At 43.9% G+C, this 15,662-nt stretch overlaps 1 protein-coding gene across 1 annotated transcript in view; it reads right to left on the bottom strand.

Annotated features, from left to right (window-relative positions):
- Nucleotides 1-2,620: 2,620 nt before the first annotated feature.
- Nucleotides 2,621-15,662, bottom strand: part of Erich5 (glutamate rich 5) — a 33,698-nt gene continuing 20,656 nt past the window's right edge. The window contains exons 2-3 of the mRNA XM_045144616.1: nucleotides 5,221-6,264; nucleotides 2,621-2,797 (exon numbers count right to left, since the gene is read on the bottom strand). Of these exons, the coding sequence (XP_045000551.1) occupies nucleotides 2,646-2,797; nucleotides 5,221-6,264 (1,196 nt within the window). The 3' untranslated portion in view covers nucleotides 2,621-2,645. The remainder of the gene's footprint in view (nucleotides 2,798-5,220; nucleotides 6,265-15,662) is intronic.

Genomic DNA, 15,662 nt, shown 5'->3' with positions numbered 1-15,662 from the left:
ATTAATTTATTGATTCAACAAACATTTAGAGAATCTATGATGTTCCATTAAAGGAGCTAAAGGCCTGGATTCAAAGATGTATAAAGCAGCCAGGGATGGGAGGCAGAACTAGGAGGATCGATGTGAGTTCGAGGCAACCCTGAGACTCATAGTGAATTCCACATCAGCCTGTGCTAGAGTGAGACCCTACCTTGACAAACAAACAAACAAAGAAAAGATAGAGCAGCTCTCAATGAAATCACAGTCCAGCCTCTTTACTCTGCAGGATGGATGGTGTCATCCACTCCAGGAATTCCTCTTGTCTACCTGAACACTTAAAAGTCAGAGGCATAAGCTAATATTAAAATCAGAACAGTAGCCAGGCATGTGTTAATCACCTTTAATCCTGGCACTTGGGAAGCAAAGGTAGGAAGATCGCTGTGAGTTCAGGTCCACCCTAAGACTACACAGTGAATTCTAGGTCAGCCTGGGCTAGAGAGAGACCCTACCTCAAAAAACAAAACAGACAAACAAAAAATCGGAACAGTGATAATCTATTCCTCCCTGTACCCTGTATTCTTAAAATTAATCCCAGATCACCTTAGTCATTTTAATGTAGACACTGAGATAAGAGTTTAGTAAAGTGACTTCAGCAGTCATCACAAAAAAACAGGTATGTATACAAACAGTATACTAAATGTTTCCATAAGTCTACCCTGATATTCATAAACACAAGACACTTAACTAGGGGCAAACTCACTCTCATATTGTTACATACAGTCATCTACCAAAATACTCTGCCAACTTTTGGAAGAATTCTGGGGGAAAAAAATGCTTTCTGGCATTTTAATACTAATAAAATATTAATGCTTTTTTTTAAAAATCTTGACTTCTAGGCTTGAGAGATGACTCAGCACTTAAAGGTGCTTGCTTGCAAAGACTGCTAGTCCAGGTTTCTCTCCCCAGGACCCACAGGAAACAAGATGCACAAAGTGGTGCATGCATCTGGAGTTTGCTCACAGTGGCAAGACACTCTGGCATACCCATTCTGTCTCACAAATAAATAAATAAAAATTCTTTGCAAAAACCCTTGGTCAGGTGTGGAGGTACACTTTTAATCCCAGCACTGAGGAAGTAGAGATAAGAGGGTCAATGTGAGTTTGAGGCCAGCCTGGGACTACAGAGTAAGTTCCAGATCTGCCTGGGTGGGATAGACTGAGACCCTACCTCTCAAAAAAAAAATCTTGACTTCTTAGCTCCTTTTCGCCTCTATAACCTAATATTAGTCTACAGTCTCCTGAAGAACGGCGTTCATGAAGACCACACACAAACAATAAAGCTAGGACCTAAGCCTTGCTGCTATTGCCTCTGAAATACATTGAAAGTACTTAAAAATCTTCTGATGTTAGTTAAAAAAAATAATAAAGAAAGGGAAGGAAGAAGGAAGAAAGAGAGAGAGAGAGAGAGAAAGGAAGGATGGAGAAAAGAAGGAAGGAAGAAAGAAAGAAGAAAATATTGACACACCTCACATAAAATCATCAGCTGATTCAAAATGGCACATAGAAAATGTGAAGAGTCAGGCGTGGCAGCAGAGCCAGAGCACACGTTCCTGCAAGAACCTTCTCACCGTCAGGGAATATGCCATGATACATAGCGACCCGTGGGAGTCGACAGATAAGCAGACCGACTCTCTAAGGTTTCCGTCCACTTTAATTTTTAGGTATAGTTTGTCCTGCAATTTTGGGTGATACTCATTTTTATTCCATGATTGTAATTGTGTGATTTTATTACCATGAAGTTCTTAAAGTTTGTTAATTACTTTCTCTAGCCACCTGCATTTTAAAGTTTTTTTGTTTGTTTGTTTTTATTTTTACAAGGTAGGCTCTCGCTCTAGTGCAGGCTGACCTGGAATTCACTATGTCATCTTAGGGTGGCCTTGAACTCACGGTGATCCTCCTACCTGTGCCTCCTGAGGGCTTGGATTAAAGGTGTGCACTGCCATGCCTGGCAATATTTTCTTTTTAAAATGTTTTATTTATTTATTTGAGGGAGAGAGAGGGGCAGATACAGAGAGAATGGATGTGCCAGGGGCTCCAGCCACTGCAAACAAACTCCAGATACATGTGCCACCTTGTTCATTTGGCTTACGTGGGTCCTGGGATTCGAACCTAGGTCCTTTGGCTTTACAGGAAGTACCTTAACCACTAAGCCATTTCTCCAGCCCCCCCCCACCCAATTTTTTTTTTTTTTTTTTTGAGATAGGGTCTTCCTCTAGCCCAGGCTGGCCTGGAATTCACTAGGTAGTCTCAGGATGGTCTTGAACTTACAGCATTCCTCCTACCTCTGGGATTAAAGGCATGTGCCACCACACCCCGCCTAATATTTTCTTTTTAGGGTCTTATTTTCTGCCCTATTACCACAATAAAGAAAATCACCTTTACATTCTAAAATGATTATGTAGTTTTTATTGGCTTTATTTATTGTCACTTTAAGTATATAATTATCCTAAGTACCTAAGAAAACAGTTTTCAGTTTAACAGTTTTATGCAATAATGAAACTGACTGTAGCATGGTTCCTACAGTCAGTCTGTACCACACTCCTATAAAACACACAGCTGCAGAAAGATCACACCCCTCACCACATCATCCCCATTTTCCCATGCCCTCTATTGTAACACGCTGTGTCCATTCGTGCTTTGGTCACCATGGCCATCTGCTGAAAGATCCATAACCTCTCCAGTTTCTTGTTCTTTTGTTTCAGCCCCTTCACTTGCTTTCTCATTCTCCATCTCTGCTTCCACCTTTTCCCCTGTCTCACCTAGAAAAATAACCAAGAGAAATATTAACAGATGCTCAGCCCTGGTGACAAAGTGCATCACTTGATGGGGGAGGGGTCCTGCTCTGTGGGTGCACACACACTGGAGGACGAGCTCCTGCTCTGTGGGTGCACACACTGGAGGACAATCTCTTGTTCTGAGGGTGCACACACACTGGAGGACGAGCTCCTGCTCTGTGGGTGCACACACTGGAGGACAATCTCTTGTTCTGAGGGTGCGCACACACTGGAGGACGAGCTCCTGCTCTGTGGGTGCGCACACTGGAGGACAATCTCTTGTTCTGAGGGTGCACACACACTGGAGGACGAGCTCCTGCTCTGTGGGTGCGCACACAATGGAGGAAGAGCTCCTGCTCTGTGGCTGCACACACAGGAGGATGTGCTCTCTCTTTGTGTGCCACACAGTAGTTTTCTTAGGTGGATAACATTTTCCCCAATCCCTCATAGACTCTGAATGGTCAACATGATATCATTTAGCATCCCTGAGGCTTGGTATCCACTTAGAATCTCAATGTAAAATCACCCATGAGATGGAAGTGTTTAGAAAATGACATTTGTAGCTAAGAGTAAAGGTAGTCTAAGGGTGACCAAAAAAACTGTCATGTTTGGCTATTATGGCATTTGAGGAAAACATTCATTAAATATGAACAGCGTGCTAGATATTGTACACACAAATTTGTTTCCCTAAAACTTAGTTTGGTTATCACTGATATCTTTTTTTTCAAATTGAATCTTTAATGTGGTAACTGATATCTTTTTAATAGGGCTATGCTCTGCCAAGCTCCTCTGGCCTCCTCCATAGAATTTCAGATGCCTCCCATTTCACTCATTTTCAGAGTCCTAAATCCCCAAAGCTGTTGACTTTGCCAACCCTGGTCTAAAAATAAAGGCTTTCATTTGACCACACAGCACTTTTTACACCCTTTTATTAAAGCATTTGCCTCAATAGGCTGTAGCCATCAGTTTACATTTTGCAGCCACCACCCCCCCCCGTCTTAAGCCCCTTGAGAACAGAGACAATCTCATTCATTCTGCATCCCCAGCACCCAGCATATAGTTCAGAACTTGAAAAACGCTGTTAGGTTGGGTGTATAGCTAAGTTGGAAAAGATTCTGCCTCACAGGTGCAAGGCACAATGTTTAAGCCCAAGCACAGAAAGGGGAACAAAAGACTAGATGAGAACAAGAGTAGAGGGTAGTTTTCTAAGGACAAGATTAGCCAAGATGAAAATACAGTCTAAGCTCTATTCCTTGTCTATTGTTCCATGGGAAGAGCAACTCCTTCACTATGAATTCACCTCCACTTTGGATCCTTGGCCATGAAGCATGAACTTGGGAAAACTGCTTCAGTGTTTGATTCTACTTAATCTTCATTAGACTCTAGGTTAAAAATTGGACACAGAGGGTTAAAGAGATGGCTTAGTGATTAAGGGGCTTCCCTGTGAAACCTAAGGACCCAGGTTCAATTCTCCAGTACCCACATAAGCTAGATGCCAAAGGGGGCACAAGCGTCTGGAGTTCATTTGCAGTGGCTAGAGGGCCTGGCACGCCCATTCTTTCTTTTTTCATCTGCCTCTGTGTGTGTGTGTGTGTGTGTGTGTGTGTGTGTGTAATAAATAAAATATTTTTTAAAAATTAGACACAGCCGGATGTGGTGGTGCACACCTTTAATCCCAGCACTTGGGAGGCAGAGGTAGGAGGATCACCATGAGTTCAAGGACACCCTGAGACTATATAGTGAATTCCAGGTCAGCCTGAGCTAGAGTGAGACCCTAGCTCAAAAAACTAAGAAAATAAAAAAATAAAAATAAAAATTGGACAAAGAGATGAGTGTGGTGGTGCACACCTTTAACCCCAGCACTCATGAGGCAGAGGGAGGAGGATCACCATGAGTTCAAGACCACCCCAAGACTACATAGTGAATTCTAGGTCAGCCTGAGCTAGAGCAAAACCCTACCTTGAAAAAAAAATGGACACAGGAGCTGGGGAGATGTCTTAGGGGTTAGAAGAGCTTGCTTGCAAATCCTGCCAACCTAGGTTCACCTGGATCCGATTTTCCACCACCCACATAAAGCTAGATGCACAGAGTGGCATATGTATCTAGTGTTCATTTACAGTTGCAAGAGTCACTTGTGTGTCCATTCATCCACTTTCTCTCTCTTTCCATATATATATAAAATCTCACATAGTTTATACATCAGAAAATATTTGCTGGGAAGTGGAACTGAGCCTTCATGGGACACATGTTTCCTAGGTATGAAAGCTTTTTTGGTTGGGTCAAATGAACTTAAACCACCTGACAGAGACATCAGCCACTGTACGTCAGCATCCCTGCCCCGAAAGCTGCCCCCCCCCCCGCCCCCGAGCACATCTAAGCACCCCGAACCTCAGCTGGCCTGATTTTACCTTCAATGTGTTGCTCCTCTTCATCAGCGTGGCTGTTTCTGGTCATGTCCACACTAGCTGCTGTCTCCGTAGCTCCTGCTGGATTCTCCCTGCTTCCAGCTATTTCTTCAGGTTCCACCTGCTCCATGTCTCCAGGAGCTTCAGGAATTTCATGCAGGGACTCTTTCATTACTGGTGTTTGCACAAGTTGACTTCTGTCTGATATTTCCCGCACCGCGTCCTCTTTGGGAATCGTTTCCTGAAGTCGGGACTGCTCATCTTTTCCCAGAGTTTCTTGAAGTTCTTGCTCTTCGCTGTTCTCCACCAACTGACTCTCTTCTAGAATTTCTGGAGGCTTTTCCCCGGTGGGAATCGCTTCGAGAAGCTGGGACTGTCCATCCTCTCCCAAGGTCTCTTGAAGTCTCCGTTGTTCAACCGTTTCCACGGACTGACATCCTTCGGATATTTCTGGAGAGTTGTTCTCTTCAGGAACTGCTTCTGGCATCGGGGGATGCTGGTCACCTTCCATTGCTTCTCCGGCTGGTAGACCTCCAGCTGACTGCACGGGCACACTGCGCTCGGCTCTTCCCGGGGGTTTTAGCATTCCGGCGTTTGGCTGGTTCTCCACACTCTCCCCTGCTGCAAGCGAGCCGCTCTGCTCCGTCCCCAGGGCCTCAGTCTCAGCACTTCCTTTCAAAGGCTGAACCTCTGTCGCTGCTTCCAGGTCTCTCTTCGTTTCCTCTATTTCTGGGGTATCATCTTTGTCTCCTGGTTGAGGTAGCTCAGACTCCTCTGGCAAGTCCGTAGGCCCAGTCTTCTCTGTGGGTCCCGTCTGCTCTGGGGCATCCTTTCCAGCGGCTCCATCCTGCACCAAGGACAATTCATGCCTGGGTGTAACACCATTAGCTGTAGGTGCCACTGAAGCCTTGGGTCTCTCCAATGGTGGAAGGCTTTTACTTTGTACCTTGCCATAAAATGCGGATTCTCTTCCCAAAGCACATGGCTTGGGTTGGGCGACACAAGACTCACTTTCTTCCGCACTGGAAACACACTCATTTGCAGGTACTTTTTAAGTGTTCAGTTGAAAAAAAAAAAAAATAGAAAAGAGAAAACACAACTGTCATTTAGTTGTCTTCAGAAAATGAACTGGTATCAAGTAGATTAACCAGTTAACCAAACATACCTTGACCCTCACTCCAAACCGTAGCCCTTTACTCTTTGGCTTACATTTCACCTTAAACTTCTAACCCAGCTTTCTTCACTGCCTTTCTGCACATTGCCATGGCTACTGTCTGTTACCCTAATTTAACACAATCCAGGTTGTTTCTCATGTTCTTTTTCTAAACTTTTTTAATTGATAATTTCTGTACATGTATATAATATATTTTGATCAAACTTCCTCCCCACTGTTTTCTTTTGTCTCCCCTCCCTCCTTCCACCAAGCGCCTTTTCCTTTCCAACTAGTAAGTCCTCCTATTTTTTTTTTCTTTCTTTTAGAGAGAGAATTGGAGCACCACAGCTTCAGCTACTGCAACTGAACGCTAGACACTTGCGCCACCTAGTGGGCATGTGCAACCTTGCACTTGCCTCACCTTTGTGCATCTGGCTTACATGGGACCTGGAGAGTTGAACATGTGTCCTTAGGCTTCACAGACAAGCGCCTTAACCACTAAGCAATCTCTCCAGCCCCCTTCTATTTGTTTTTTCAAGGTAGGGTCTCACTTTAGCTCAGGCTGACCTGGAATTCACTATGTAGTCTCAGGATGGCCTCAAACTCACAGCGAACCTCCTATCTCTGCCTCCCTCCCACGTACTAGGATTAAAAGCATGTGCCACCATGCCTAGTTCCCCCTTTCTATTTTGATGTCTCTTTTTTTCTGCCCTTCTCTATAATCCAAGATAGAATGTTGACAGGCCCAATATTGTGCAGATGACAACCGCCTCTGTCAGATCATAAAGCCATGTCTGGAAGACAACATTCCACAGCCGTCCTCCTCATCCTCTGGCTCTTATACTCTTTCTGCCTTCTCTTCTGCAATGCTCTCAGCCATGTGGGGGTGAGGTGGTACAGATGTCTCATTTAGCACTAAGCACTCAATAGTCAAATCACTTAGATTAAAGGGCAATTTGATGGAAATATATCCATTTTGGACAAACAACAGTAGTAGCTTCCCCCTTAAAACTTATGACATCCCCACTCATAGGCTTTTGACTAGGTTTTCAGTATCAGGCATGAGCACCCTTCTGTGGTGCAGGCCTCAAACCTAAGCACAGAGCAGTTGGTTACCCCCATAACTGTCATGCCACCATTGCACCAGTGGGCGTATCTTGCCTGGTTGTCCAGCTGTGTAGCTCCCAGAGCTCGCTGCTAGTTAAGAGTACTGAAGTCAGGCTGGAGAGATGGCTTAGCGGTTAAGGTGCTTGTCCACAAAGCCTAAAGACCCAGGTTTGATTTTCCTGTGCCTATATAAGTCAGATACACAAGGTAGCATGTGTCTGGACTTTGTTTGTGATGTCTGGAAGTTTTGGCATGCCCATCTTCTCCCTCCGTCCCTCCCTCTGTCTCCCTATCTCTCTCTCAAATAAATATGTAAATATAATTTTCAAAAGAGTACTGAAGTACTTTCTCCCCTCACCTCCTGCCCCAGCAAGATGCACTTTCCAGCCAGCCATCAGGGAAAAGGCTTCCAGATAAGTTCCAACTTGATTTCTCTTTGTCTTGCAACCAAAGCATATGGCATTGCTAGCAATAGTTTTTGTTGTTGTTGTTTTGTTTTTAGAGATAGGGTCTCACTCTAGCCCAGGCCGACCTGGAATTCACTATAGAGTCTCAGGCTGGCCTCAAACTCATGGCAATCCTCCTACCTCTGCCTCCTGCGTGCTGGAATTAAAGGCGTGTGCCACCACACCTGGCCAGCAATAGTTTTAATATCTAATTCTGGTAGGCAATCAAGATCATTGACAATAGCTTGTATTGTTTGAGAGGCCTCTGGCGCCTCACTGGCCAACAACTCCCTGGGAGGTATCTCACTCCTGGCACTGGGATTTTCCTATAATAATATGTGGCTCCTAGGTGCAGTATTATACACCTCTCACAGGGGACTTCTGCCCAAACTTTTTCTTAACTATGTATATTTTTAAATATTTACTTATTTATTTGAGAGAGAGAGAGAGAGGCAGATAGAAAGAATGAATGCACAAGGGCCTCCAGCCACTGCAAACGAACTCCAGATACATGTGTCACCTTGTGCATCTGGCTTATGTGTGTCCTGGGGAATCAAACCTGGGTCCTTAGGATTCACAGGCAAGTGCTTTAACCACTAGGCAATTTCTCACCTGCCTTGGAGTTGTATGAAGCACACTTGGACATTAAGCAATGAATGTGAAAATGCTCTGGTTAATTAGACAACCTGACATGTTTATACTCATCTACTGAATAACCTGTCTTCTAGAAGTTTATCTTAAAAGGAAGATCCTTAAGAAAATGTTTCAGGGCTAGAGAAATGGCTGAGTGGGTAAGGCGCTTGGGTCCCCCAGGACCCAAGTGAGACAGATGCACAAGGTGGCATTTGCATCTGGAGTTCATTTGCAGTGACTGGGGGCCCTGGCATACCCATTTTCTCTTTCTCTCTCTCAACTTAATAAATAAAAATATTTTTAAAATATTAAAAAAACGTTTCAGGGAGCTGGGAGGACAACTCAGAGTGTAAGAATGTTTGCTGCATGATCATGAGGAGCTGAGTTCAATTCCCAGCGCCCATGTAAAAAGCCATGCTTGTACCTCAGGTCTGAGGGAGCAGAAATGGGAAACACTCTGGGCTTGCTGGTCAGCCAGTCTGACTGCAAAAGTCACCTCCAGGTTCAGCGAGAGACTCAAGGTGATAAAGTGGAAGAATGATAGAAGACGCTCCTCTGCCCTTTACATGCAGGTGCACAGGGCACACACATGCGCATACTCCAGAAACCACACACAACAACAACAAAGAAAATGTTTCAGGAAAAAAAATGTCATACACATGTGCTTTTGTAATATATTTTATTATTCATTTGCAAGGAGAGAGACAGACAGACAGATAATAGGAATACCAAGCCTTCTTGCCACTGAAAACAAACTCCAGACACATGTGCCACTCTGTGCACCTGGCTTTACATGGGTACTAGGGAACTGAACCTGGGGCTTTCAGACTCTGCAAGCAAGCGCCTTTGACCACTAAGCCATCCCACCAGCCCAGCCTATGTTCTTATTTTAAGATGTTTTTATTTTTTATTTATTTGCAAGCAGAGAGAGATGAGAGTCAATGGGCATGTTAGGGCCTCCAGCTGCTGCAAACAAACTCCAGATGCATGCTCCACTCTGTGTATCCGGTTTAATGCAGGCACTGGGAAATCAAACCCTGGTCATCAGGTTTTCAGGCAAGCACCTTAGCTGCTGACCATTCTCCAACCCCCACACATGTCTTTATAAAAGTAAAATTTGGAAACAACTTAAAAGCCTAAAATGTTAAAGAGAGCAGATAAACATGTCACTGGGTGAAATACTACCGTGAAAGGAAATAATTGTAAACTGGGCATGATGGCACATGCCTTTAATCCCAGCAGTCGGGAGGCAGAGGTAGGAGAATCACTGTGATTTTGAGGCCACCCTGAAGCTGCATAGTGAATTCCAAGTCAGCCTGGGCTAGAGTGAGACCCTACCTCAAAAAAGAAAGAAGAAAAGGAAAGGAAAAGAAGAGACTTGTGGAGGCATGTCCTAAAATAAGAAAAATCTTATAGGTAAAACCGAAAATCAGCAGGGCCTCTTGCCATTGCAAATGAATGTCAGAGCTTGCACCAGCCGCTTTTTGTATCCAGCTTATGTGGGCATCTTGGAAATTGTACCTGCGCCAACAGGCTTTGTAAAAAATCACCTGTAATGGCTGGGCCGTCTTCCCAGCCCTCTCTTTGCCTTTTTTTTGTTGTTGTTGTTGTGTGTTTGCATACCGTATGCATGTGTGTGCACAGATGCACACACCCTATGGGGAGGAGAACACTGGGCGCCCTCCTCTGGCGTTCTTCTGCTCCATTTACTCGAGACAGTCTCTCGCTGAGCCTGTAGCTGCCATATTTCAGTCAGGCTGGTTGACCAAAGAGCCCCAGCCACTCTCCTGTTTCTGCCCCCATCGTGACTGGGATTACAGGCATGTGTGACCCGATCTTGCTTTATACATGGTTGCTAGGGGTGGAATTTAGGTCCTTGTGTTTGTTTGGCTGGCAAGCACTCATAGTCACTAAGCCATTTCCCCAGCCCCTAGGTTATTTTTTTTTAATTTATTTATTTGAGAGCGACAGACACAGAGAGAAAGACAGATAGAGGGAGAGAGAGAGAATGGGCGCACCAGGGCTTCCAGCCTCTGCAAACGAACTCTAGATGCATGCACCCCCTTGTGCATCTGGCTAACGTGGGACCTGGGGAACCAAGCCTCGAACCGAGGTCCTTAGGCTTCACAGGCAAGCGCTTAACCGCTAAGGTTAATTTAAAAAAAAAAAACAAAACTGGTTAGGATACTTTTCAGTGTGATGTTTACTTTGTTTGGAACAGGCTAACCTCTAAGCTTATTTGAAACAGGATAACCTCTAAGTTTATTTCAGATAGGCTAACCTCTAAGTTTGTTTCAGATAGGCTAACCTCTAAGTTTGTTTCAGATAAGCTAACCTCCAAGTTTGCTGGAGATAGGCTAACCTGCAACTTGTGATCCTCCCGCCTTAGCCTACCAGTGCTGGGATGACAGGTGTGTGCACACACCCAGCTGGAAGGCTGCCTTTTCCTAGATATTTAAATGAATTGTGTCTTAGAATGTTTTGGTTTAAAACATTTCAATTAACTCATATCATGTAAGATAAAGACAGCTTTTTTTTTTCTAATCTACTTTCATCTCCCCATTCTTTCCCATTACATATTCATATTGCCTTTAAGTTCAGTATTCATATAATAACTATTATTTTAAGCCAATCATGGTGGCACACTCCTTTAATCCCAGCACTTGGGAAGCAGAGGCAGGAGGATTGCTATTCATCTGAGGATAGCCTGAGACTACATAGTGAATTCCAGGTCAGCCTGGGCTAGAGTGAGACCCTACTTTGACAAACCAAAACATACATAGATAGTCAGATAGATAGATAGATAGATAGATAGATAGATAGATAGATAGATAGATGAATACTTTACAAAACTATGCTATATGCTGGAGAGATAGCTTAGAGGTTAAGGCACTTGCCTGCAAAGCCTAAGGACCCATGTTCAACTACAGATCCCACAAAAGTCAGCCAGATGCACAAAGGTGAGGCAAGCACAAGGTCGCACATGCCCACTAGGTGGCACAAGCATCTGATTACAGTGGCTGAGGTCCTGCCAATTCTCTCTCCCCCTCTGTCTCTCTCTAAAAATAAAAATAAAAATTTTAAAAACTATGCTATGAAGGACATAAAATTACATGTATATTCCTTCAATCTGCCACTATGACAAAAACCTCAAAAGATTTTTGTTTTGTTTTGTTTTTGTTTTTTTGAGATAGGGTCTCACTCTGGTTCAAGCTGACCTGGAATTCACTATGGAGTCTCAGGGTGGCCTCGTACTCACTGTGATCCTCCTACCTCTGTCTCCTGAGTGTCAGGATTAAGGGCCACCATGCCCGGCTCTGGTTTATGATTTTTTAAAATCCAAATGTTTTCAAATGCATATATAAGCTATACATAGAAGCCATTTATGAGCTGGGCATGGCAGCACACACCTTAATCTCAGCACTTGGGAGGCAGAGGTAGGAGGATCACTGGGTTTGAGGCCAGTCTAAGACTACAGAGTGAGTTCCAGATCAGCCTGGGCTTGAGTGAGACCCTAACTTGAAAAATATCACAGTTTATGTAGAAGAAAAGATGAAAACCACAGACCCTGCCCTTTGGCATCAGAGTGAAGCCATATAAAAGGAACATATGACAGCCACGTATGCAAAATGGCAAGAGATCTTGCACGCAACAAGTTTCATGGACTAGCTTCTTTGAGTTGACTATAATTTCTTCAATCACTGTGGTGCCCACTGCACTTCTTGCGGTGGACTAAATAAACCTGTTTTCTGAGAAAGGGCAGGGGTGTGGGTGGGGTGGTGGGGTGGTGGGGAACCTGGGAGCCTTGGGAAAGGACAGCTTTACTAAAGGCTAGAGCAGGAGAGATACGGAAGAAAGCACTGTAGGTGGCGCTAGTGGGTTGAAATTTTTATCCTGAAATCATGGACAAGAATTATGAGCAGAGCTTTAAAGGGGGGGGGGGGTCTAGAGTGATGGCTTAGGTGTTAAAGGCGCTTGCCTGCAAAACCAAAGCACCCATGTTCTATTCCCCAGCACCCACATAACAGCAGATGCACAAGGAACAGCATACATCTGGAGTTCATTTGCAGTGGCTAGAGGCCCTGGTGCACCCATTCTCTCTCTCTCTCCTCCCCCTCTCTCTCATAAATAAACAAATAAATAAAATAAATTTTAATCATTTAAAAATTTTAGTTATTTATTTTTCAGCAGAGATAGAAAGAAAAGAGACAGGGAGAATGGGTGCACCAGGGCCTCTAGCTGCTACAAACGAGCTCTAGATGCATATGCCAATTTGCGCATCTGGCTTTATGGGGGTGCTGGGGGAATAGAAGTACTTAGGCTTTGCAAGCAAGACCCTTAACTGCTGAGCCATCTCTCTAGCCCCATTTCTTTCGTTCTTTTTTTTTCAATATTTTATTTATTTGAGAGAGTGAGAGGTAGGCAGATAGAGAAAATGGGCACACTAGGGCATCTAGCCACTGCAAATGAACTCCAGACACATGTGGCACCCAGCCCATCTGGTTTTATGTGGGTACTGGGGAATAGAACCTGGGTCCTTAGACTTTACAGGCAATTGCCTTAACCACTGAGCCATTTCTCCAGCCCCACATGAGCAGAGCTTTATTAAAAAGTTAAGTACAGGGCTTGAAAGATGGCTTAGCAGTTAAGGCATTTGCCTGCAAAGCCAAAGGATCCCGGTTCGATCCTCTAGGACCCACATAAGCCAGATACACAAGGTGGTGCATGCATCTGGAATTCGTTTGCAGTGGCTAGAAGGCCTGACATGTTGATTCTCTCTCTCTCTTTCCCTCTTTCTCCCTCTTCCTCTTTCTCTCTCTCAAATAAACAAATAGATTTTTTTTAAGTTAAGTATAGCCAGGTGTGGTGGCGTACACCTTTAATCCCAGCACTTAGGAGGCAGAGGTAGGAGGATTGCCATGAGTTTGAGGCCACCCTAAAACTACATAGTGAATTCCAGGTCAGCCTGGGCTACAGTGAGGCCCTACCTTGAAAACATAAAAAATAAATAAAAAGGTTAAGTACAGGGGGCTAGAGAGATGGTTTAGCACTTAAGGCATTTGCCTACAAAGCCAAAGGACCCAGGTTTGATTCTCCAGGTCCCACGTAAGCCAGATACAAAAGGTGGCGCATGTGTCTGGAGTTCGTTTACAGTGGCTGAAGACCCTGGCATGCCCATTCTCTATCTACTTGATTCTCTCTGTCTTTCTCTCTCTCTCAATAAATAAAATAAAATTTTAAAAGTCAAGCCCGATGTGGTGGCACACACCTTTAATCTCAGCACTTGGGAGGCAGAGGTAGGAGGATTACTATGAGTTCAAGGCCACCCTGAGACTACACAGTTAATTCCAGATCAGCCTGGACCAGAGTGAGACCCTACCTCAAAAAATATTTTTTTTTAACCAAGTACAAAGCCAGGCATCCACCTTTAATCCCAGTACTTGAGAGGCAGAGGTAGGATCGCAGTGAGTTCAAGACCACCCTCAGACTACATAGTGAATTCCAGGTCAGCCTGGGCTAGAGCAAGATCCTTCCTTAAAAATCATTAAAAAAAAAAGAAAGAAAGAAAGAAAGAAAGAAAAGAAAAGAACAAAGTTAAGTACAGGAGGCTGTTTACTTGCAAAGCCTAACAACCCAGATTTGATCCCTCAGTACCCACGTGAAGCCAGATACACAAAGTGGCATATGTATCTGGAGTTAACAGTGGCAAAAGGCCTTGGTGTGTGCCCATTTCTCTCTCTCTCTCTCTTTCTCCGAACAAACTGCATTTTTAAAAACGTTAAGTAGAGGGCTAGAATGAGAGAGATGGCTCTATGGTTAAATGTGCTTCCTGGCAAAGCCTGGTGGCCTAGGTTCAAGTCCTGACTCCCCAGGACCCATGTGAAGCCAGATGCACAAAGCGGTCTCACATCTCGCTCAGTTGCAATGGCAAGTGGCCCTGGCATACCCATTTTCTCTCTCTCTCTCTCTCTGTCTCTACTTACAAATAAAAAAATTAAAAAGTTAAGTACATACATATGCATGAAGCTGGGGGTTATAGCTGAGGTAGGACATGTATTTAGTATATACAAGGCCCTGGGTTTTATCTTCAGCACCAAATTTAAAATATTCACAAACACTGTAGCCAATAATATTTTTTTCTCCTGAGGATTTCACTAATAGAAAAAAAAAATTATCCCCATATAGACTTGTTCAGTAATGTTCGTGGTGGCTTTATTTGTAGATGATGGAAACACTAAATTTCCATCACCAGACAAATGAGTAAACAAATTGAGATATTTGCATACAAGGGAATAGCATACAACAATTGAAAATGATACAGACATGGTGGTACAGACTTGTCATCCCAGCTTTCAGGAGGCAGAAACAGATGGCTCAAAATTTTGAGGCCAGCCTGGTCAACATAGCAAGTTCCAGGTCAGGTAGGATTACATAATGAGACCTCAAAATGAACTGATAAGTGGAAAGACATAGATCATTTTTATAATAACGATGCTGAGTGAAAGAAGGCAAGGAATTATATGCTGCATGATCCTAGTTTTGCAAACTAGAAAGTGGCCAACTTATCCAATAGTGACAGAAGGCAGAAGTGTTTAGAGACCGTAACTAGGATGTGACGCAGATATAAGGGCTAACATGGCTGGATGTAACGACTGACTCAAGCAAAGAGAGGGTGACTCTTGCTTTACAGCGGTTAATCGCTTGGATCATGGAGATAGAAAACAGCAGTGAAAGGATTTGGGCTGGAGAGAGACAGACATGGCTTGTTTTAGGGCATCTACTGGAGATAGTTGGGGATTCTGCATGGGAGGGGAGAGTAGCTAGGCTCACAGATCTCTACCAGAAACATATGTATCAGGCTAGGAGCTAAAGCCGGCGAAGCCTGACCAGCCTGGGGTTCAATTCCTAAGCCACTTACATAGACTGGGTACAAAAAGTGGCATGAGCATCTGGCACTTGATTGCCGTGGCAAGAGGACACGTGTGTTATAAATAAATAAGAAAATATGTGTGCTAGGCTAGAGCCAAGTAATCCATCTTACCAGATTGTTTGGATCTATTTAAAAATATTTCTTTAGCAAGGAAAGAAATGAGAGACAGAGAGAA

This window comes from Jaculus jaculus, chromosome 2, assembly GCF_020740685.1.
Source record: "Jaculus jaculus isolate mJacJac1 chromosome 2, mJacJac1.mat.Y.cur, whole genome shotgun sequence".
In the NCBI taxonomy this organism is placed as follows: domain Eukaryota; kingdom Metazoa; phylum Chordata; class Mammalia; order Rodentia; family Dipodidae; genus Jaculus; species Jaculus jaculus.
Note: the sequence above shows the minus strand (reverse complement) of the source record. Positions and strands in the feature narration are given on the sequence as shown.